This window comes from Coenobita brevimanus, chromosome 105, assembly GCF_032717465.1.
Source record: "Coenobita brevimanus isolate Jiangsu-jjx chromosome 105, ASM3271746v2, whole genome shotgun sequence".
NCBI lineage: Eukaryota > Metazoa > Arthropoda > Malacostraca > Decapoda > Coenobitidae > Coenobita > Coenobita brevimanus.
The window spans coordinates 8,116,243-8,141,113 of NC_137058.1; the positions used below are offsets into that span (position 1 = coordinate 8,116,243).

The 24,871-nt window shown below is 42.9% G+C and overlaps 1 protein-coding gene across 1 annotated transcript in view; it reads left to right on the plus strand.

The window, feature by feature from the left end:
- Positions 1-2,831: 2,831 nt before the first annotated feature.
- Positions 2,832-24,871, plus strand: part of LOC145416348 (nucleolar protein 11) — a 395,109-nt gene continuing 373,069 nt past the window's right edge. The window contains exon 1 of the mRNA XM_080285346.1: positions 2,832-2,961. Within this exon, the coding sequence (XP_080141472.1) occupies positions 2,833-2,961 (129 nt within the window). The 5' untranslated portion in view covers position 2,832. The remainder of the gene's footprint in view (positions 2,962-24,871) is intronic.

The window sequence follows — 24,871 nt, forward strand, 5'->3', positions numbered from 1 at the left end:
GTGAGGGCAACCCCGTTTGCCCGGCAGATGTTCCTGTTGGGGCCGATTGGCTCCCGGCTACAGCCAGAGTACGGATCAGGGTAAAGAGCCCCTGCTACCGTATGTGTAGCACTTCCCTATTACGGAAGCAACACCCCGTGGACGGTCCCAAGCCGCAGCGTGAGGGCGACCCCGTTCGTCTGGCAGTTGTTTTTCATACGGGTAGACACTCGGCTCTGGCCGGGGCACGTACTAGGGTAGAGAATCCCCTGAAGGTAGACTCAGTCCGTATTGGAGAGAGTGTGGCCTCTGTGCCTCTCCCTCCGGCTTGTCTCCTACTACGGGAGCAACACCACGCTGGCGGTCCCAAGCCGCGGCGAAAGGGTGACCCCGTTCACCCTATAGGTGTCCCCCATACGCCGGGCAAGTTCACGGCTACAGCCAGAGTGTGTGACAGGGGAAAGCGACCCCAGGCTCCGGCCTCCAGACACACCCGAGAGGACACGGGCAACGTGAGTCCTCCTCCAGCCTCTTTCCCTTCGGGGAGCCCTTCGTCACCACCTGGGAATATAGCCCCAGAGGAGACACTAGAGTGGTGGCAAGGCCCGATATCAGGCTTACCGCCCACACCCGGGGGTTCCTTGTTCCTGTCCAAGCCCCGTAGGAGACGCTGCCGCAGTCCAGTCCTGACGGCGCCTCTCCCCCTTGGTGCCCGCAGTCCCAGGACGCCCAGGCTAGACTCTTCAACTCCCGACGAAGGTGATTCGGGCTCCCTCACTCCCCGGAGTCGGAAGAAGCAGGCCCGAATACTCCGGCTGTTTGGCCCCAGTCCCGAGGGCCACCTATCAGGTCGAGGCCCCCAGACCAAAGGGCCTCCCTGCACCCCACCGGCGCGGCCCTAGTACGAGGGCTGCCTCCCAGGTCGAGGCCCCCAGACGGGAGAGCCTCCCTGCACCCCACCTACGAGTGCAACTTAAAGTGACTATTACCCAGGAAACAGGGAAAACAGTGACAGTGACTCCGCAAGAAACCGTAGTCAATAGTGGCCCATCAGAACTCAATGCTAACAGGGCAGAAAGTGAACTTTGTGAATTATCCTAGTCCCTTCCCATATAAAAGAATCAGCGAGTTTTTTATGAACATCGAGGTAAGGGAGCGGACGAGTCAAAAGCTAAGTGTACGTGTCTCCGTGACAAGGTGACAGAGTCTAGTGTCGCTGTCCACACCCTACCTCTTCTATAGTAATTTTCCCAAACCAGACTTCCAACCTTGTTTATACCTAAAGTGAACAATCCCATTTATATACTGCCTCCAAGTGACATGTAAACCCTATTATAGGAAACTCACAATCTCCCTGTGTGATTATTGTAGTGTGTATGATTACTCTGTGGAGCCAAGTGTCAACTCTGTATCTCTGTGTCCCTGTATCTTGAATATCATTCTATGTGGTTTTTATGTCCTGTGCCTTTGTTAGTGCTTTACTTCCGGTCTGGAAAGAGGACTCCGCTTCAGTAGCTAGTGTTTTTACGACGAGAAGTCGCCTTAAAAACACAGCATTACACTCTGTGATGGTCTTGCCTAATGCAGGTCTGCTGTAATCTCTAGAATGAAAGTACAGGTAAGAATAGGCGAAACATTGTTATGGCTGGGTGGACGTCTAATGAAAACACCAAGAGTTTGGTAGATATAAAAAAGGACAGGAAGGGGAATTCACTCCAATTATTAACATGGTAAAAGAAAAAAAAGCTGGGTAAAGCATCAGGTAATTGTTTAGTTCAAAACAATTGTGTATATTTTTCTTTCTTTTGAAATTTTTAAGTGAGGCGGGTTTTCATCTTAACACTGGTTGCAAATGGACATTTATGGGTAAATTTATAGTTTCAACTATCCCTATTTTACAACTTTTAACTATCATTTTCCACTATTTCCGACCATTCTAAGGCACTTTTCTTCTCTGGCATTTCCGTCGCAAATTATTTTTATTTTACTCTTGAAAACAACCAACCAATCTTAACCTAACCTGGAGAAGTTCAGTAAAAAAAATTTGCAACAGAAATGTTATAGAGAACCCCCCCACCCCCAATTTTGGTAGCTTAGGCCAAAAAGTAGCGTGGAAAAACCTAGAAGGCCGGCTGGTTGAAAGTAAAGATTCCCATTTATGGTGGTAAAATACTTGTCCTGTGTTGAAGATCCATGCTTAAAGTAAGAAAAAAAAAATTGTAAAGCAACAGGTAATTGTTAAGTTCAACACAGTTGTGTACTTTTTTCCCACCCTTTAATAAGTTTTTAAGTGAGCGGGGTTTTCATCATAGGTTTTTTGGTCTAAATGCACATTTATGGTGGTAAAATACTTGTCCTGTGCTCTATGGAAAATGACCAGTTCATGTTAAGAAGAGATTGTGGTCTGTTCACACTGCAATCGGCAAGTGTAATTTTTCGGCTTTCTGTTTTGGCGGACAGAAACCAAGCGCCCCTAGACGAGCTTCGAATCCGAAGCTGTAGCTTGGGCCACCAAAATGCGGCTTTGTTTTTATCATAAAAGAAACCAAACATTAAAAGCACAGCCAACATAATGCAACCGATGGGATGAAGCCGAAACAAAGGCATCCGAAAACTACTGTGTATTGTTGATAAACAGTGAATAAACAGTCTTGAATTTGGGATGTTACACTCATTGCTAAGAATATCATATCTTCTGTGAATCACAGTAGTTATTTCAAATAACTTCATCATTATACAACAATAAATATTTCAGTTCAATTCAGTTCGTTTAGCAATACAACCTACGATACATTGAACAGGATAAATGTCTGTTCTTGACTCGCAGGACGGTCAGAACTCGGAAACGGCGGCATGGCTGCCTCATTGCTGAAGTCCAGTGTTTTCTGCACGGGATTTCATCTTAAAAATCTAATTGGTGTAGCAGAAGATGCTGAGTATCATGTCCTGATTACGTGTAGAGGTGTAGTGAAGCGATATAATGTAAGTACTGAAGAGAATATGTGCACAATGCAATATATTGTGCATTGGTTGGGATTGTTAATTGTCCATTATTGTGGTTTTTGCAGCATGATCATGTGTGGAGGTATAAAATATTCATAGTACCGGTAAAAGGAATAACGAAGGAGCAGCTGAAGTTAAGGAGGATATAGGTAGGTGACAAGGTTGGGTAAATTTTATGAAATACCGGTACCGAGAATTTCATTGATGAAATGCACCCCTGTTTTATGGATTTTAATATGATTCGTTAAAGTCAGATATTAGTTTCTGTTGGGAAAATCCTGAAATACTCCTTCACATCAACTTGATGTATAGTGTCTATGAAATAATGGTAATGATTGTTATAAATTTGGGGTACTACCAGAAATGTTAATTTAGCCCTAATCTTTTCCTGTCTTTCGAAAACTGTTTTATTGTTATTGTGAATGTTGGTCAGCCCCAGTCTGTTTGGTCAACCGGGGCCAGAGTAGCTCAGTGGTAGTGCTCACGCCTGATGACTGTATTGTTGGCAGTTCGAGTCCTCACCAAGGTAGCGTATTTATGGTGAGAGATGTAGCAGTCTCTTCATATTATTTTACAAGTTGCCAGTACAGGTATGCATGTCAGGGATATTACCACTGTTAAGAAGCGAGACTTGCCAGTTAGGTGCTGAGATCTTTTTCAACGTTTCCTGGTGTTTACAGTGTTTCGGTATGAGTCAGAGTTGCCAGTTTGCGTGTTGTTTGTGAGCTTAGCTGTTTTGTTAATTATGCATTTATTTATGTGCTCTTTTTCTTTATAATGTTTTATTTAAGTGATTGCTTGTTAAATTATATAGTTTAAGTTCATATGGGATATGGTGTTAACAATGTGAGACAACTCTTGCGTGTTTTGATGTCTCTGAGTTGGTAACTGCTCTTTCTTCTAAAATACACCAGAAATGTGGAAAAATGGAGAAGTTTCGAGAGTACTGCAAGCGGCTACCAGATGGTGTGGAGATTATTTCAAGTTTAGTTGGGTTTCAGTTCAGTTTGCGTGAAGTGCAGTCGGTTTTTGTTCAGTCTGAGTGTAATGCAGTATCAGTGCAGTGCTGTTAGTAAAGTTTGTGAAGAGTTGCTGCCAAGCATTAAGTGTAATTGTTGTCAGTGAAGATTATTTTTGGTACTTGTATAATAAGTGAAGTGTTAGCAAGCATTAAGTGTACTAACATTAAAGTGTTGTCAAGCATTAAGTGTAACAGCAGTTAGTAAAATGTGTATAGCTCCAGTGCTTGTGAGAACAGTGAAGTTGGAAAACATTTAAGTGGAATTATTTGGAAAATAAAGACAGTGAATTTTAAGGAGCCAGTGTTTATTTTCGCCTCAGCTGAGCTTGTGTACTGCACACCTAAAGGCTGACCATAGGAAGAATAACTCACTGGGCAATGCCCTTCCTGTACTGTACTACTGCTGTTGGAGCTTGTTGCAGTGTGGGGACGAGGACCTAACACCACCATAAACTCATAGTATAATACTTAAGAATGCTAATGAACCCCCATAACCCCATTCGCAATCAATATATACAGAGATATTGAGTTTAAGAAAAATTTCCCAATATACCATACCTTGGATCCAGACTCTGCCAGTCCTTGTAAAAAACGTGTGCATTCTTACATGCATTTCTTCTTCCGTCTACAGCGCATGCGTCTTCTAGGTCTGATTCAGCCACTAACAGGCATACTTTTGGTCACGTGTTGGTATTCTACCAATCAGTTTGAAGCACCTTCTTTGATTCCTTCTGGGTAGAAAATTCAAATCCTTCTGATTGTGGCATCCAATGAAGTAGGATGTGATCTGTGCACTGGGTTATTACTGATTATTTACCTGTCATTAAGCGTTTCCTCTTGGAACCGGAGGAAGCTGTTGAGTTCTTGAGAAAACACAGTGTAGTACCTTTGCAAGTTACTTACCCTGTCAGGAACCTTGCAAATTTTGAAAAGACAAACACCAGTGGTACTGTTGTCAGTACAAGAGGTTCGCTAAAACCAAGAAACGGATCCAGTGTGGTTTTAGTGTTTCTTACTATAAAGGAACTTTATTAGACCCCGAGGAAGACAACGACGACCCTGTCCTGGACCATCGTATCTCCAAGGTACCATAAGCATTCCGCTGCAGCAGGTTAGGTTAGGGCTTTTGGTTAGGTTAACTGGTTGTGCAGTATGTTTTTCTGGTGGTTTTTGATGTGATTTGAGTGATTTTTGCCTTCATTTTGTGTCGGTTTGGTTAGGCTAACTGGTTGTGCAGTACGGTATATTTTTCTGTTTTTTTTTTATGCAGTTTGAGTGATTTTTGCCTTCATTTTCTGTCAATAAGGCTTCATTTCACCTCCTCATCGAGTCAAAGTTCGTGATTGGCAAAGAGGCAAAATGAAGCATTTCTGACAAAAATAAAGGTCAAAATCACTAAAATCTCATCAAAAACTACCAGAAAAATATACTGCACAACCTGGAGGGTCTATTGGCAACTTGTAAAAATCTGCTGTTTCTTCAAGGATCTCCCCTTGCCCTGCAGAACCATATGGCCCATTCTTTGATTTTCCGTGGAATGATTATTGCTTCCATGGCCGGGAGCCATCTGAGCCTTGTGCATTACGGAGGTTATTCTCTCGGGCATGGAAGCATACATTCCTTTCTCATATCCTTTGACAAATGCAAGAAGGCCTTGGTTTAATCACGCTTGTTCTAATGCTGTCCGCAACAAGGAGAGGGCCTATAAAAGGTACCGGAGCCAACCCACCCCTGAATCACATCGTTTTTATGTTTCTGCCCGGAATCATGCTAAGTCTGTTCTTCGCTCTGCTGAAAATAATTTCGTCCGTACTAAATGCTCTCAACTCTCCAACACGAATTCTTCCCACTTCTTCTGGCACCTTGCCAAAAACCTTTCTAACAACTTTACCTCATCATCCTTCCCTCCTCTTTTCTACCCTGATGGTTCTGTAGCTATTTCTTCTACTGATAAAGCAGATCTCTTCACTCAGACGATTTCGGTGCTGTTCCTCCATCGCTTCCCCCCTCTGACTTCCTGACATTAAAATTTCTTCAGGTGAAGTATTTTTTGCCATCACAGGCCTCCATACTAACAAGGCATATGGGCCTGATGGAGTCCCTCCTGTTGTTCTTAAGAACTGTGCTTCTGTGCTTAAACCCTGCCTAAGCAAACTCTTTCATCTTTGTCTATCAACTTGTACTTTTCCATCTTGCTGGAAGTTTGCTCTCATTCAGCCACTCCCAAAAAAGGGTGACCATTCCTAACCCTTTAACTATCGTCCAATTGCTTTAACATCCTGTATCTCAAAAGTTTTCGAGTCAATTCTTAATAGAAAAGTTTTAAAACATCTTTCCTATCACAACCTTCTTTCTGATCGTCAGTATGGGTTCTGTCAGGGACGCTCCACTGGCGATCTTCTCACCTACCTTTCAGACTCCTGGTCCTCATCCTTTTGGGACTTTGGCAAAAGCTTTGCCACTGTATTTGACATCTCAAAGGCTTTTGATCGTGTCTGGCATAAATCTTTAATTTCTAAACTGCCCTCTTATGGTTTTTATCCTTCTATCTATGCCTTCATCTATAGCTTCCTTTCTGGTCTTTCTGTAGCCGCTGCTGCAGACGGCCATTGTTCTTCCCCTAGATCTATCAACAAGGGTGTTCCTCAGTACTCCAAAGCGCCACAGATGACATTTCTTTGGATGGTCGACAGGCCGTACCAGAGCGATAGGACAGGTTAAGGTGATAAGGTTTTGAGGGAAATTGCTTGATTATAGCTTTGATATCATTCCTCCTGACTGAGGTACATCAAGAGGATATTCATTGAAATCACTCAGAACATGACTATTGTTAGGATTGCCATGAGGAGAAGGTATTTCAGTATCCTCAACCACATCAGAGTCTTCCAGTCAATGCAAATCACTAGTAACAGACATCTTGTCTATAGTGTTTACAGATACAGTATTCTGATCCTCCTCCAGATGCTTTTCAGTGTAAGGTTTGATCTTGAACCAGCTGGGCATCTATCCAGTGATCCATAGTACAAACAACATTGTTATAATCACTTCAGCTTCTGTGATACTACATAAGGGCCAGTATACTGTATTTACTTGTAAGTGGGCTACCTTGAACTGGTAAGAACATTCTGTCCAGGAGCGAAAGCATGGTACAGAGACTTTACACCGTAGTGAGACTGTATCTTTGACTGACTTCGTGACAAGTTCTTTAAGGCTAACTCTCACACTTTAGACAGTTTGAGCTTCAGGCAGTAAATATATCCTGAAACTGTGCGAGAGGGATGATCAGAACTCTCAGTAAACCACTGATCTTTCAGAACTTTTAGGGGACCTTGTACTTGTCATCCATGTAACAGTTCAAAAGGAGAATAACCCAGGAACTCTTGAGGGCACTCTCTGACTGCAAAAAGAAGTAACTGAATGTTTTCATCCCAGTCTCTCAGTTGCAGAACAGCACTTCCGTATCATGGACTCCAGACTTTGGTGAAAATGCTCTAGGCATCTCTGGGACTGTGGATGGTAGGCAGTAGCTAGATATTTTTTGGTGCAAAACAAGTTCCTTCATAACTTGAGTCATTAACCCACTAGTAAAATTTGAGCTTTGATCACGCTGTATCTCCCTAGGCAGCCTACACTTGTGAGCAAATGTAACAAGTGTGAAACTATGTTTTCAGCATTTAAATTCTTTTGTGGGTATGCCTCTGGGTACCTTGTAGTTGCATACATTACTATAAGAAGATATTGATTTCCCTTTTTGGTTTTAGGAAGAGGGTCCACACAATCAATAATAATCTTTTCAAAATGTACACTATTGACTGGTATTAGCTTAAGAGGGGCTCTAAGAATGGGCTCTTTTGGTTTCCCAACAAGCTGACATGATTTTACAAACTCTGTAGTGTCTGTCTTCATTCCTGGCCAGAAAAAAATATTTAAAAGTTTCTTGTAGGTGTTAGTTTGTCCTAGATGGCCAGACAACCCATCATTAGCCACTTTTAGGAAAGTAGACTGAATGGATTTAGGCACCATTACCTGGTGAACAGTGAACGAGGTGTCTGTGTCAGATCTAAATGGGGAGTGAAAACTGTACATAAGCACTTCGTCTTTGTAATAAAAACTTGGATTTTTGTTGTTCAAGGAACTGTCAGCTTCATGCCTGAATTTTGCCAGTGTAGGATCTGCCTCCTGGGCTTTTATTAGGTTCTCTATTGACATAATTTGGGAGTATAAGGTTTCATGGTTCAAGGGTAGTGGGGAGTCACGCTCGGCATTGGTAGTCTGTGGGCGAGTAACTGCACACACAGGAAATATATGGGGATGGTCCCTATCAAGGGACTCTGTAGGGCTCTTAATTAATGGTTTCTCAGTTAATTGTAAATCAGGGATCAACCTCTTCCATGCTAAATCATTACCAGGAAGAAAGTGACTCCAGATGCAGGAAGATAAATCATTACCTAGGAGGAAAGTGACTCCAGATATGGGAAGATCAGTGCATGCAACCTTTACTACTCCCTGGAGTAAATCACTATCAAGTACTATGGTACTTCCACCATAGGCACAGCTGGTTTGGAATCTAATGATTGAAGGTGTAATGTTTCTCCTTTGTACTTAGTTTCAATTACTGGCAGTGCTTTTTTACATACAATACTCTGTGCAGATCCTGTATCTCATAGTATGGTAATTGGATTTTTCAAAGAGTCAGGATGTGTAGACACCACTTCCAGGACTTTAAACACTGAAAACAGATCATGAGGGTTATGAGCAGGTGTGACACATTTCACAGGTTTCTTGCTTATGTTGCATGTTGCTGTCTGTGATGGAACAGCAGAGATTTTATAAGTGGCAGAGGTTTGTCAACATTTAAGTATTGTATGGCCAGACTGTTTACAGTATGTACAAAATTCTTCCTTTTGGTCAGAAACTACTTTCTTTGAGGTTTTTGGTCATTTTTGCTGCATACCATCCACAATCATTGGATTATTACCGTACTGGAGGAGGATTTTACACATAGCAGCTTGGTCTTATTTCTGGGTGGAAAGGCCCTGCACATAGGAATCAGCGAGTTGTGCCGCTTTGATAAGATCATATTCCTCTTTCTCCTCCACATGAACCATGATGTTAAACGGTAACATTTGCTTAAATTCTTCCAAGACCATATGGTTTACCAGCTCAGGAAAATTTTGATGCATCTAACCACCTCTTGAATAAATGTAACTTCTCATTAGCAACTTCTAGGAAAGTATGTTATTTGGTTTTGCTCTGATTCTGGAATTACCTTCAATAAGTTTCTGGAGTGATAGAATAGGCATCCAGAATTGCTTGTTTTAACAAACTTGTAAACTTCAGTGTTAACAAGGTTGATAAAGGTAATAGCTGCCTTACCGACTAAGATGTTTGGCTGTTTTCTCAAATGCTTGGAAGGAACTGTCAGGATCGTAATTGAATGAAGGTACCAAGGGAATGCTCTTTGCAAGGTTGAAAACTCTGTTCTGGTTTAGCTTTACCTTCTCATCTTCAAGCTTAGTTTTAGCCATTTCTAATTCCTTTGTTTGCGCAAGCCTGGCATATTCTAGAGTTGTATTCTTTCTCATTGCTGTCTATTCCATTCTCTTTGCTCTCTATCCTTTTGTTTTTGCTCCCTATCCTTAGCTAGCTTTTCTTTTTCAAACACTGTACGTGCCTCGGACCAAACTTCACTCCGTGACTGAACCTTGTAAGAATCTGAATTTTCTCCTTCTCTTCCATCCTTGATTGCTGCATTGATAAGCTCACTAGAGTTATGTCATCAGTTGCTTCTTCGAGTAGATGTCCTTGTTTTACTAATTCTTCTACCACTATGTTCTTTATCATCTCCTAGGTTTGAGAGCTTTCAGACTTTATGGCAAAATAAAAAGCTATTTACTTTCACTCATCTTTCAATATTACTGTTTTCTTGAGCTGGTCAAGGGATGGCTCACTGCAGAATTCTTTCACATTAAAATTCAAAGCCATGTGAACAAGTTTAAGTTAGTTTTAGTTCATTGAATGAGAAAGTCACTGTTCAGCACTGTATAGGAATGTGATTTTGCAAAGCTATCATCTACCTACACATTAACTGGATATGCACAGTAACTGAAGACTAACATTAACTAGTGACTAGGAGTTATGCTTAGCAACCTAGTATGAGGTTAACTCTTTAATGCAGGAAAAACATCAACATCTTCCAGTTAAGATTGTTTATGTAAAAATAAGTTTGCAGACAGAACACGAAATTAAGAACCCAGTACCTAATCTTTAGTTACATGGTCAAAGGAGCTTCACATATACATGATCCCAAAGCATTGAAATAAGAGAAGAAGCATGAGAGGAATGTGTATACTGTACTATGATCCTGCTTCTGTTCCTTTTGGGATACGCTCTGTGGTATGGCAGTCATGTCTAGTCTACTCAGTAGTTTGAAGTCCTATGAGTGACAACTTGAGGGTCAGTCCTACTCTGACTTTGACAGCTATTTGTTTGATAGCAGTGTTGAGGCACTCTGCAACAGGGAGAAGGCCTACAAAAGGTACCGGAGCCAACCACCCCTGAATCACATCATCTTTACGTTTCTGCCCGGAATCGTGCTAAGTCTGCTCTTCGCTGTACTAAAAATAATTTTATCCATACTAAATGCTGTCAACTCTCCAACTCGAATTCTTCCCGCTCCTTCTGGCACCTTGCCAAAAATCTTTCTAACAACTTTACCTCATCATCCTTCCCTCCTCTTTTCTACTCTGATGGTTCTGTAGCTATTTCTTCTACCGTACTGATAAGGCAGATCTCTTCGCACAGACTTTCTCCTCCAATTCCACCTTAGACGATTCCGGTGCTGTTCCTCCATCACTTCCCCCCTCTGACTTCCTCATGGCTGACATTAAAATTTCTTCATTGGATGTATTTTCTGCCATCACTGGCCTCAGTACTAACAAGGCATATGGGCCTGATGGGGTCCCTCCTGTTGTTCTCAAGAACTGTGCTTCTGTGCTTACACCCTGCCTAGGCAAGCTCTTTCGCCTTTGTCTGTCAACTTGTACCTTTCCTTCTTGCTGGAAGTTTGCTCTCATTCAGCCAGTCCCAAAGAAGGGTGACCACTCCCAACCCTCCAACTATCGTCCAATTGCTTTAACGTGCTGTATTTCAAAAGTTTTCGAGTCCATTCTTAATAGAAAAATTTTAAGGCATCTTTCCTATCACAACCTTCTTTCCGATCGTCAGTATGGGTTCCGTCAGGGACGCTTCACTGGCGATCTTCTCACCTACCTTTCAGACTCCTGGTCATCCTCCTTTCGGGACTTTGGCGAAAGCTTTGCCATTGCACTTGACATCTCAAAGGCTTTCGATCGAGTCTGGCATAAATCTTTAATTTCCAAACTGCCCTCCTACGGTTTCTATCCTATCTGTGCCTTCATCGCTAGCTTCCTTTCTGGTCGTTCTATAGCCGCTGTTGTAGACGGCCATCGTTCTTCTCCTAGATCTATCAACAGTGGTGTTCCTCAGGGCTCTGTCTTATCACCAACTCTCTTCCCTTTATTCATCAATGATCTTCTAAGCTGTACATCTAACCCTATCCACTCATACGCTGATGACTCCACCCTTCACCTTTCCATTCGGTTCCCGCAACGCCCATCTCAACAGTTACTTCAACAAACAAGGGATGAGGCTATGGCACACCTAATGTCTGACTTGGCTCGTATCTCTGACTGGGGTAAAAATAATGTGGTTGTCTTTAATGCATCTAAGACTCAGTTCTTACACCTATCGGCCCGACAAAATCTTCCACAGGTATACCCACTAATGTTTAATAATATTCAGCTTAATCCTGCATCATCCTTGAACATGCTTGGGGTTTCATTTACTCGGGACTTATCTTGGAAAGATCATATTACATCTCTTGTAAAATCTGCTTCCAAGAGATTGGGTGTGCTAAGCCGACTCCGCTCTTTCTTTACCCCTGCACAATTGTTGACTCTATACAGGGGTTTTATCCGCCCCTGTGTGGAGTACAACTCTCATGTGTGGGGAGGCTCCCCACATACAGCTCTTCTCAATAGGGTGGAGTCAAAGGCTTTTTGTCTCATTAACTCTCCTCCTCTTACTGACTCCCTTCAACCTCTGTCTCTTCGCCGCACTGTTGCATCTTTATCTCTTTTCTGTCGCTACTTTAATGGTCACTGCTCCTCTGAACTGTCTGCTTGCATTCCTCCACCTCTACGACGGGCGCATAGCACCCGTCTGGCAGCAAACTCTCATCCCTTTTCTGTCCAACTTTCTAATGCAAGAGTTAACCGTTACTCCCAGTCTTTCATTTATGCAACAGGTCAGCTCTGGAACTGTCTCCCTCTGTCTGTATTTCCTGCTGCCTATGATCTCCAGTCTTTCAAACGCAGTGTGTCCAGGCATCTCAAAATGATCGGATCTTGAATTTGGCTCTCTATTGTATTTTGTTTTTCTCTTGGAGGGAACTGTTACTGCGGGCTCATGGCCTTTGGTTCCTTCTTCCTCGCATAAAAAAGAAAGAAAGAAAGAAAAAAAAAAGATGACCGGTGTGTGGTACTATGAACCCATCACACTAGGATACTCTGACATACCCGCTACCGTCTGCCTAGGTATTTAATATGTTGAACGGATATGGGTGATTATGAGGAGAGATGAGTATTCTTTGACTGGACAACTGATGTCTAGCTAAGCAATGGCCTAATCTGATCTGTGACCATAATGTAATATTACCCTCACTACACAGACCAGCTGAATAGCATGGAATGAAGTTAAATAGCCAGAGCAGTAATACAGAAGAGACAATATTATGGTTCATATGAAGCAAGAAAAACTGTCTGAATTTTCAGCATTAGGAAAGGGTTAAGACTGCTGATCACTGGCTGTAAGGTTAGGGACGAAAGATCCCGGACAGGCCCCCCGATTGTTACAGTCTAATGTTATGAATTGCCGGATAATATTTATTTTTTTATTAAACACACTGGGGATATGGTAGCATCAGACTGAACAGATAGGACTTGAAGAATTGTGAGATGTCAATCTTTCACTGTATTATTCATTTATTTAGCCATGCATCCAGTGTCATTTTTAATTAAAATTCAGATTCTTTGATAAGCAGTTAAAAAAAATAAGGAAAAAGGAAAAAAGTCCATCAACCCTTTGGTGTTTAAGGGTGCGGTGCAAACTTCATGCACTTGTTATCATTCGACTCAGGTTGCGTCTGCGCACATTTCTTCCACTCATTACCATTAGATGCCGGTTTCATCGAACGAAGTGGCCCTGTTTTTTTGGTTATGGAATGATTTCGCTTCCATTTCTGGTCGAAAACAAAGCGCAACTTGTGTCCCTGTGTATTCTTCCAACGTGTTCAACCCACCTGGCACCCAGCGTCGCCCCACTACCCCAGTCATTTTGCTATGAGCCTTGCTCGAACATAAGATAATTTCATTTCACGCTCCATAAAATCAGCCCTAATTGACCTACAGTAATTCATTATACACTAAAATGTAGCCAAATAAATTCCCTATAACTTTTGCTTAATAATCTATCTATCTATCTATTGCCAGACGCCTCAATCCCGTTCGGGGTGGCTACAAACAAATCGCCTCCACGTCGCTCTGTCCCCCGCCATTCCACTGCCCTGCTCCCAACTCACACCCCCCTCTCTCATATACCTCTCCACCTCATCCCTCCATCTCATCCTCGGCCTCCCCCACCCTCTCCCCTCCTCCACCTCTCTCACATACACTCTCTTCGTCAGTCTTTCACCCTCCAAACCTCTCCACATGGCCAAACCACCTCAGTGTATTCCTCCTAACGCTTCCTATCACATCCACATCCACACCACAACGCTCCTTTATATCCTCATTTGTCAGCCTGTCTCTCCATGTGACTCCACAGGCTCCTCTTAAATAACTCATTTCCACTGCTTTCACTCTTGACTTGTGCTCTACCAACAACGTCCAAGCTTCACTTTCATATGTTAGAGTTGGTATCACAATACTGTCATGTAGTAACTTTTTCACTTCCATGCTCACTGCCCTGTTTCTTATCACTGCTTTCAAGGAACCAGCAACCTTTCTTCCTTGCTGTACCATTTCAAGCACTTCACCCTCCAAACCTCCATCCTTACTCATCACACTACCCAAGTACTTAAACATACTCACATTTTCCAATTCCTCACCATCCAACCTCGCTGTACATTCACTGACTTCACCTCTCTCAAAGACCATTACTTTACTCTTCCCTACATTCACCTTTAGATTCTGTTTCTTACACACTCTCCCAAACATATCCACCAAGCCTTGCAGCTCTCCTTCGTCTTCACTCAACAACACAGTATCATCCGCAAACAACAGTACAGGGAGTTTCCAAACACTACCCTCTCTCACCAGGGCCACTCCAACTTCCACTACCCTACCATGTATCTCTTTTATTACCCCATCCACTTACAGATTGAACAACAATGGAGACGTGACACATCCTTGTTCCAACCCAACCTTCAAAGAGAAAAATTCACTCAGTTCACCATCCACACGCACTGCTGCCTTAGTACCATCATACATACTCTTCACAGCATTCAACAACTTCCCATCTACTCCATATATTCTTAATACTTTCCACAATCCTTGTCTATCCACCCTGTCATATGCTTTCTCCAAATCCATGGAAGCCACATACAACTTCTTTCCCATCTCTAGAAACTTTTCCACTAAAGATCTAAGAATGAATATCTGATCCACACAGCCTCTTCCCTTCCTAAAGCCTCCCTGTTCTTCTCCAACTAATTCCACTGTTATTTCTCCAACTCTGTCAGTAAGTATCCTATCATACACTTTTCCTATTATACTAAGAAGACAAATGCCCCTATGATTACCACACATGTCCTTTTCCCCTTTTCCTTTGTACAAGGGAATAATTATACCTGACTTCCAATCCTCCGGGACTCTTCCTTCCTCCCAGGCCAATCTGCAGATTTTCCACATCCATTCTACTACTATCTCTCCCCCATGCTTCAGCATTTCACCACACGCACTCCATCAATTCCTGGGGCTTTCCCCAATTTAACTTTCTTCATTGCTTCCACAACTTCTATCCTACTGATTTTTTCCTGTCTTCTCACCTCCCTCCTTCTCCCAGCCATTCCCCAGCCACTTATACTCGGATTACTTCCATCTTCTATGTTCAACAATTCCTTAAAGTGTTCTCTCCATCTGCTCACTTTTTCTCCCTTCTCCACTAGTAATCTACCATTTTTATCTTTCACTCCCCTGCTAACTTCACTTCCACCCTGTCTTACTCTTTTCACCTCTTTCCAGAACATTTTCTTACAGTCCCTCCACTTTACACTCAATTCCTTCCAAATTCCTCATCCACTCTTTTCTTACTTCCTCTTACTAATCTTTTTACCTCTCTCTTTCTTTCTACATATAACTCTCTCTTCCGCCTCTCAGCTTCTTCCACGCCCCTATTTCTCATCCATTCATTGTATGCTTTCTTCTTTTGTGCCACAGCCTGTCTCACCTCTTCATTCCACGACGCTGTTCCTTGCACCCCTCTCCGTCTTCTCTTCATCCCACACACCACATCACATGCTGCACATATTTCTTCTGTGAATATCCTGCACACACCTTCCACGTCCCCCATCTGCTCCAATTCATATTTGCCCAATCGTTCCTCCACTTCTCTCTTATATTATGCCTTTTTCTCATCCTCTTGTAACCTTTCCACTCTCCTTGCAAATACTCCTTCTTCCCGTCCTTCCCTTCTTCTATTAATCCATCTTATTTGTATCTTGATTCTGGCTACCACCAAGTAGTGGTCAGAAAGTCCACTCCCCCAACTTCTATAAGCCCTTGCATCCATTACACATCTTCGCATCCTTTCATGGACACACACATAATCAATCATTACCTGCCTTTCATTCAGTTCACCACCCACCCTTCTCATCACTCGCCATGTATACCTGTGGATCATTTTGAGCCTGAAGAGGGTATTGGCTATCACCAACCCCCTCCCAGCACAAATGTCCACTACCAGTAACGCACTGCCATTCTCATCTATCTCAGCAGGCACACCCCACTCACCAGCTATTCTATCCACCTTCACATTCCCTACTTTACCATTCATATCACCGATCAAAAGCACTCTCTCATTCCTTCCAAACTTTTCCATACACACTTCCACATTTGTCCAGAACTCTTCTCTCACTCTGTTTGCACGATCTTGCATTGGCGCATACACACACACAATCGCCCACATTTGTATTCCAGCTTTCAGTCTTACCCACACAATCCTTGACCCAACTGATCCATACTCTCTTATGTTCTTCTTCCATCTTTTACTCACAAAATATACACACTCCTTCTTCTGCCCTCTCATTCTCACCTACTCCTGCACATATACCTCATCCATACTCCCATTCTCTCACACTCTCACCTCTCCTTTTAGTTTCAGTTACTCCACATACATGAACTTTGGCACCCTCAAGCACCTGGACAATCTCTCTTTGTTTCACCTCATCATTCGCACCTCTTACATTCCATGTTCCAATTACCATGTCCTTTGTCCAGTCCTTGGTCATCATCTTTTGGTCAGTCCTTGTCCGAGGCTTCTTGTTTGTCTTTTTAGTTAGTTGTTTTCCGGGGAACGGCACTAACCCTCCGCCAACACTTTTAGTCGCCTTGTACAATAAGCAGGGATACTGGGGGAGTATTCTTGAAAAAAAAAACCTGCCCCCAGGGGGGGTATTATATTTGTATGAGAAAAACTGAAATGAAAAAGAAATTTAAGGCATAATTTACAATTTATAATTCTCAATGCATAAATAGGGGTGTGAGGATAAATTGTTTATGAACTATGGAGTGTGTGAGAATAGCGCGGTGATGCGGGGGGGGGGGGGGAGTCAGTGTGTGACCTTGGGCACCCAGGACTGTTTCCCAAGTACTGTACTCACTTGCGGCTGGATGCTGCCTGCGTTCATTAGTAACGAGAGAGTTAATTTAAAATAGAGTACACTTAAAAACTAACAAACGAAACAAACAACAAACCATAGAAGTTCTCTATCTCTAACTGTCTATCGCCAGAGGCCTCAATCCTGTAAGAGGTGGCCACAAACAAATCGCCTCCATGTCACCTTTTCCCCTGCCATTTCACTGCCTGCTCCCAGCTCACACCCCCCTTTCTCATATACCTCTTCACTCCATCCCTCCACCTCATCCTTGGCTTCTCCTTCCCTCTCCCCCCCCCCCTCCACCTCACTCACATACACTCTCCTCATCAGTCTCTCACTCTCCATCCTTTCCACATGGCCAAACCATTTCAGTGTGTTTCTCCTAACGCTTCCTGTCACATCCACGTCCACACCATAACACTCCTTCATTTTCTCATTTGTCAGTCTGTCCCTCCATGTGACTCCACATGTTCCTCTCAAAAAACTAATTTCCACTGCTTTCGCTCTTGACTTCTGTCCCTCCAACAAAGTCCAAGCTTCACTTCCATACATTAGAGAGAAGTTAGAGATAAGTTACCCCTAGACCAAAACCCTGAGACTTAAGTTAATACAGAAAAGCAAAAGGGAAAAACATATTCACACTTCAGAATAATCACAATATTAATAGTCCCAGTCTTGGTAAGGATGACCGTCACTCCCGGCATGAAGAAGGAAGAAGACATTCGCTGATTCCCACAAGCTACTCCCAGTTTCTCCTACGTCACAGCCAAACCAGTCACCACCCAGGCCCAACCACCAGTGAGATGTAGCCCAAATCACTGCTGGTCGAATAGACTCCTTTAACTCACGAGTGAACCTCCTTGATTCCAGAATTAGTCTTGCAAAACTCCCAGGTTCGAGTGGAAATTGTGAGATAGTTCATACAAGTCAATCTGGTTTGGAGATGGGATGGGGGGCCTAACACCATAAAGTCTAACCATGTGGAAATCCAAGCCAACCTGATCAGATGTTACAGCTAGGTTCCCTTTTTTTTTTTTTTTTTTTTTTTTTTTTTTTTTTAGTATAAAAATTATCAGCATCGAGTAGTAAAATATTTATTCGATAATAAAAATGTATGTATGTGGATTAACTGAAGCTATATGGAGAGGAGAGAGTAGGAGAGAATAGGAGTATGGATGGGGTATATGTGTGTGAGTGGGTGAGAATGAGAGGGCAAATGAAGGAGTGTGTATTGTTGTGTGCAAGAGATGGAAGGAGAATATAAGAGAGTATGGATCCGTTGGCTTAAGGATTGTGTAGGTAAGATTGAAAGTTGGACTACAAATGTGGGTGATTGTGTGTGTGTGTATGCACCAGTGCAAGATCGTGGAAGCAGGGGGAAAGAAGAGTTCTGGACAAATGTGGAAGCATGCATGGAAAAGTTTGAAAGGAATGAGAGAGTGTTTTTGATTGGTGATATGAATGGAAGAGTAGAGAATGTGAAGCTGGATGGAGTAGTTGGTGAGTGGGGTGTGCCTGCAGAGGTGGATGAGAATGACAATGCTCTAGTGGACATTTGTGTCGGGAGGAGGTTGGTGATAGCCATTACCCTCTTCAGGCACAAAATGATTCACAGGTATACATGGCAAGTGATGAGAAGGGGGAATGATGAACTGAATGAATGGAAGGCAATCATTGGTTATGTGTGTGTGGATGATAAGGATGAGAAGGTGTGTAATGGATGCAAGAGCATATAGAGGTTGGGGGAGTGTACTTTCTGACCATCACTTGATGGTGGTGAGAATCAAGATTCAGATGAAATGGAGGAATAGGAGAAGGGAAGGACAGGAGGTAGTAGGTCATACAAGGAGGGTGGAAACATTACGAGATAATAGAAAAAGGCAGAATATAAGAGGGAAGTGGAGGAGCGATTGGGTAAATGTGGATTGGAGCAGATGGGGAAAGTGGAAGGTGTGTGCAAGATATTTTCAGAAGAAATCTGTGCAGTATGTGAGGTTGTGTGCAGGATGAAGATAAAGGGGATGCAAGGACCAGCATGGTGGAATGAAGAGGTGAGACAGGCTGTGGCACAAAGAAGAAAGCGTACAGTGAGTGGCTGAGAAACGGGTGTGGAAGAAGTTAAGAGATGGAAGAGAGAGTTATATGTTGGGAGGAAGAGAATGGTGAAAGATTATTAAGAGAGAGTAAGAAAAGAGTGGCTGAGGAATTTGGAAGGACATTGAGTGTAAAGTGGAGGGAATGTAAGAACATGTTCTGGAAAGAGGTAAAGAGAGTTAGACAGGGTGGCAAAGAAGTTAGTCTGGGAGTGAAAAATAAAAGTGGTGGATTACTGGTGGAGAAGAGAGGAAAAAGTGAGCAGATGGAGAGAACACTTTAATGAATTGTTGAACATAGAGAATGAAAGTAATGCAAATATAAGTGGCTGGGGAATGGCTGAGAGACAGAGAAGTGTGAGAAGAGAGGTAGAAGTCAGTAGGAAGGAAATAGTAGAAGCAATGAAGAAAGTCAAAATAATGGGGAAAGCCCCAGGGATTGATGGAGTGTATGACAAAATGCTGAAGCATGGGGCAGAGATAGTAGTAGAATGGATGTGGAAGATGTGCAGATTGGCGTGGGAGGAAGGTAGAGTCCCAGAGGATTGGAAGTCAGGTATAATACCCCTGTACAAAGGAAAAGGATAAAAAGAAATATGTGGTAATCATAGGGGCATTTATCTTCTTAGTGTAATAGGAGAAGTATATGGTAGGATATTAATTGACAGAGGTAGGGAAATAACAGAGGAATTAGTTGGAGAAGAACAGGGAGATTCTAGGAAGGGAAGAGGTTGTGTAGATCAGATATTCATTCTTAGGTCTGTATTAGAAAAGATCCTAGAGAAGGGAAAGAAGTTGTATGTGGTCGTCATGGATTTGGAGAAAGCACATGACCCGGTGGAAAGACAAGGATTGTGGAAAGTATTAAGAATACATGGAGTAGATGGGAAGTTGTTGAATGCTGTGAAGAGTATGTATGAAGGTGCTAAGGCTGCAGTGTGTGTAGATAGTGAACTGAGTGAATTTTTCTATTTGAAGGTTGGATTGAAACAGGGATGTGTCATGTCTCCATGGTTGTTCAGTCAGTATATGGATGGGGTTATAAAGGAGATACAAAGTAGGGAAGTGGACGTTGGAACAGCCCTAATGAGAGATGGCCGTGTTCTGACTCCCTGTACTGTTGTTTGCAGATGACATTGTGTTGTTAAATGAAGACAAAGGGGAGCTGCAAGGCTTGGTGGATGAATTTGGGAGTGCTTGTGAGAAACAGAATCTAAAGGTGAATGTAGGGAAGAGTAAAGTTATGGTCTTTGAGAGAAATGAAGTCAGTAAATGTACATTGAGGTTAGATGAGGAGGAAATTGAAAGTGTGAGTGCATTTAAGTACTTGGGTAGTGTGATGAGTAAATATGGAAGTTTAAAGGATGAAGTGCTTGAAAGGGTACAACAAGGAAGAAAGGTTGCTGGTTCCTTGATAGCAGTGATAAGAAACAGGGAAGTGTGTGTGGAAGTGAAAAAGTTACTGCGTGACAGTATTGTGATATGAACTCGAATGTATAGATGTGAAGCTTGGATCAACCTTGCTGGAGGGAAAGAAGTCAAGAGTGAGAGCAGTGGACATGAGTTATTTGAGAGGAGCATTTGGAGTCACATGGAGAGGCAGACTGACAAATAAGGAAGTGAAGGAGCATTGTGGTGTGGATGTGGATGTGATAGAAAGTGTTAGGAGAAACAGAATGGGGTGGTTTGGCCATGTAGAGAGGATGGAGAGTGAGAGACTGATGAGGAGAGTGTATGTGAGTGAGGTGAAGGGGGGGAGTGGCCGAGAATGAGATGAAGAGATGAAGTGGAGAGGTATATGAGAGAGGGGGGTGTGAGCTGGGAGCAGGGCAGTGAAATGGCGAGAGACATGGCGACATGGAGGCAGTTTGTTTGTGGCCACCCCGTACGGGATTAAGGCGTCTCACAATAGGTAGATAGAAAATGTACTGGAGGTAAGCTTTCATGCATATAATTTACAATTGTGTTTCATGCGTATAATTTACAATTAAAGTCCAAATAAAAGGGAGAAATAGAAGAAGGGAAGGACAGGAGGAAGTAGTGCATACATTGAGTGGAATAGTTACAAGAGGATGCAAAAAAGCAGAATATAAGAGGGAAGTGGAAGAGCGATTGGGTAAATATAGACTGGAGCAGATGGGGGACGTGGAAGGTGCATGCAAGATATTCACAACGGAAATCTGTGCAGCATGTGAGGTGGTGTGTGGAGTGAAGAGAAGACAAAAGGGGGTGCAGGGAACATCATGGTGGGCTGAAGAGGTGAGAGAGGCTGTGGCACAAAAGAAGAAAGCACATAGTGAGTGGATGAGAAACAGAGGCGTGGAAGAAGTTGAGAGATGGAAGAGAGAGTTATATGTAGAGAGGAAGAGAGAGGTGAAAAGATTAGTAAGAGAGAGTAAGAAGTGAGTGGATGAGGAATTTGGAAGGAACTTGAGTGTAAAGTGCATGGAATGTAAGAAAATGTTCTGGAAAGAGGTAAAGAAAGTTAGACAGAGTGTCAAAGAAGTTAGTTGGGGAGTGAAAGATAAAAATGGTAGATTACTAGTGGAGAAAGGAGAAAAGTGAGCAGATGGAGGGAACACTTCGAGGAATTGTTGAACATAGAGAATGAAGGTAATGGAAGTATAAGTGGCTGGGGAATGGCTGGGAGAGGGAAGGATGTGAGAAGAGAGGAAGAAATCAGTAGGATGGAAGTTGTGGAAGCAATGAAGAAAGTTCAAATGGGGAAAGTCCTGGGAATTGATGGAGTATGTGGTGAAATGCTGAAGCATGGGGGAGAGATAGTAGTAGAATGGATGTGGAAGATGTGCAGATTGGCTTGGGTGGAAAGTAGAGTCCCAGAGGATTGGAAGTCAGATATAATTATTCCCCTGTACAAAGGAAAAAGGGAAAAAGAAGTGTGTGGTAATCATAGGGGCATTTGTCTTCTTAGTGTAATAGGAAAAATGTATGGTAGGATACTTATTGACAGAGTTAGGGAAATAACAGAGGAATTAGTTGGAGAAGAACAGGGAGATTTAGGAAGGGGAGAAGTTTTGTAGGTCAGATATTCATTCTTATTCTTAGATCTTTAGTGGAAAAGTTTCTAAAGAAGGGAAAGATGATGTATACAGCCTTCATGGATTTGGAGAAAGCATATGACAGGTTTGATAGACAAGGACTGTGGAAAGTCTATCTATCTATCTATCTATTGCCTGACGCCTCAATCCCGTTTGGGGTGGCCACAAAGAATATATGGGGTAGATGGGAAGTTGCTGAAGGCAGTGAAGAGTATGTATGAGGGTGCTGAGGCTGCACTGTGTGTGAATAGTGAACTGAATGAGTTTTTCTATTTGAAGGTTGGATTCAAGCAGTGATGTGTCATGTCTCCATGGCTGTTCAATCTGTATATGGATGGGGTTATTAATGAAATGCAAGGTAGGGCAGTGGATGTTGGAGCAGCCCTAGTGAGAGAGGGCAGTGTTTGGAAGCTACTTGTGCTGTTGTTTGCAGATGATACTGTGTTGTTAAGTCAAGATGAAGGGGAGCTTCAGGGCTTGGTGAATGAATTTGGGAGAGAGTGTAAGAAACAGAATCTAAAGGTGAATGTAGGGAAGAATAAAGTTTTGGTCTTCGAAAGAAATGATGTCGTGAATGTAGAGTGAGGTTGATTGAGGAGGAAATGGAAAGTGTGAGTGCGTTTAAGTACTTGGGTAGTGTGATGAGTAAGGATGGAAGTTTAGAGAAGGAAGTGCTTGAAAGAGTGCAACAGGGAAGAAAGGTTGCTGGTTCCTTGAAAGCAGCGATAAGAAGCAGGGAATTGAGCATGGAATTGAAAAAGCTCCTGCGTGACAGTATTGTGATACCAACTCTAACGTATGGAAGTGAAGCTTGGACCTTGCTGGAGGGACAGAAGTCAAGAGTGAGAGCAGTGGAAATGAGTTATTTGAATGGAGCATGTGGAGTAACATGGAGAGACAGACTGACAAATGAGGAAGTGAAGGAGCGTTGTGGTGTGGATGTGGATGTGCTAGGAAACAATAGGAGAAACATACTGAGGTGGTTTGGGCATGTGGAGAGGATGGAGAGTGAGAGACTGATGAGGAGAGTGTATGTGAGTGAGGTGGAGGGGGGAGAGGGAGGGGGAGGCCAAGGATGAGATGGAGGGATGGGGTGTAGAGGTATATGGGAGAGGGGGGAGTGAGCTGGGAGTAGGGCAGTGAAATGGCGGGGGACAGGGCGACATGGAGGCGATTGTTTATGGCCACCCTTTACGGGATTGAGGTGTCTCACAGTAGATAGATAGATTGATAGATAGTGTGTTTTAGCCCAATAATCATAGACTTTTGATAATGTAAAACACTTGCAGAATGCATAACTTTGGATCTGTTGACCCTTTCCCGTGAATGCAGAAGCTTAAATTCTGGCTGTGCACATATTCTCGCTTGAAAGCTTTCAGAACAGCTGTGTAGAGACAAATTACTTCTAACGCTTGTAGAAAAGTTACAATTCATCGTAGAAAGGCCGCGTTGGTCTCGTTTTGAAGATGAAGAGTTTTGCTCTGTCATACATTGTCCAGAAAGACAATATTGTATATATACAAAATAAAATGCAAAAAAAGTGAGTAGATGTTAGCTGATATGCTAAAGTCTTACATAGTCCTTTAAAAAAATATTCGCCCAAAAAAAAACATTCAAGAAGTAATAATATTTTTTGCTTCAGTACGTAGCAGAATAAATTTCTATCTATCTATCTATCTATTGCCAGACGCCTCAATCCCGTTTGGGGTGGCCACAAACAAATCGCCTCCAAGTCGCCCTGTCCCCCGCCATTTCACTACCCTGCTCCCAACTCACACCCCCCTCTCTCATATACCTCTCCACCCCATCCCTCCATCTCATCCTCGGTCTCCCCCTCCCTCTTCCACCCTCCACCTCGCTCACATACACTCTCTTCGTCAGTCTTTCACCCTCCATCCTCTCCACATGGCCAAACCACCTCAGTGTGTTCCTCACAACGCTTCCTATCACATCCACATCAACACCACAACGCTCCTTTATATCCTCATTCGTCAGCCTGTCTCTCCACGTGACTCCACAAGCTCCTCTTAAATAACTCATTTCCACTGCTCTCACTCTTGACTTGTGTCCTTCCAACAACGTCCAAGCTTCACTTCCGTACGTTAGAGTTGGTATCACAATACTGTCATGTAGTAACTTTTTTACTTCCATGCTCACTTCCCTGTTTCTTATCACTGCTTTCAAGGAACCAGCAACCTTTCTTCCCTGCTGTACCCTTTCAAGCACTTCACCCTCCAAACCTCCATCCTTACTCATCACACTACCCAAATACTTAAACGTACTCACATTTTCCAATTCCTCACCATCCAACCTCGCTATACATTCACTGACTTCACCTCTCTCAAAGACCATCACTTTACTCTTCCCTACATTCACCTTTAGGTTCCGTTTCTTACACACTCTCTCAAACTCATCCACCAAGCCTTGCAGCTCCCCTTCATCTTCACTCAACAACACAGTATCATCTGCAAACAACAGTACAGGGAGTTTCCAAACACTATCCTCTCTCACCAGGGCCACTCCAACATCCACTACCCTACCTTGTACCTCTTTTATTACCCCATCCATGTACAGATTGAACAACCATGGAGACGTGACACATCCCTGTTTCAAACCAACTTTCAAAGAGAAAAATTCACTTAGTTCACCATCCACACGCACTGCAGCCTTAGCACCATCATACATACTCTTCACAGCATTCAACAACTTCCCATCTACTCCATATATTCTTAACACTTTCCACAATCCTTGTCTATCC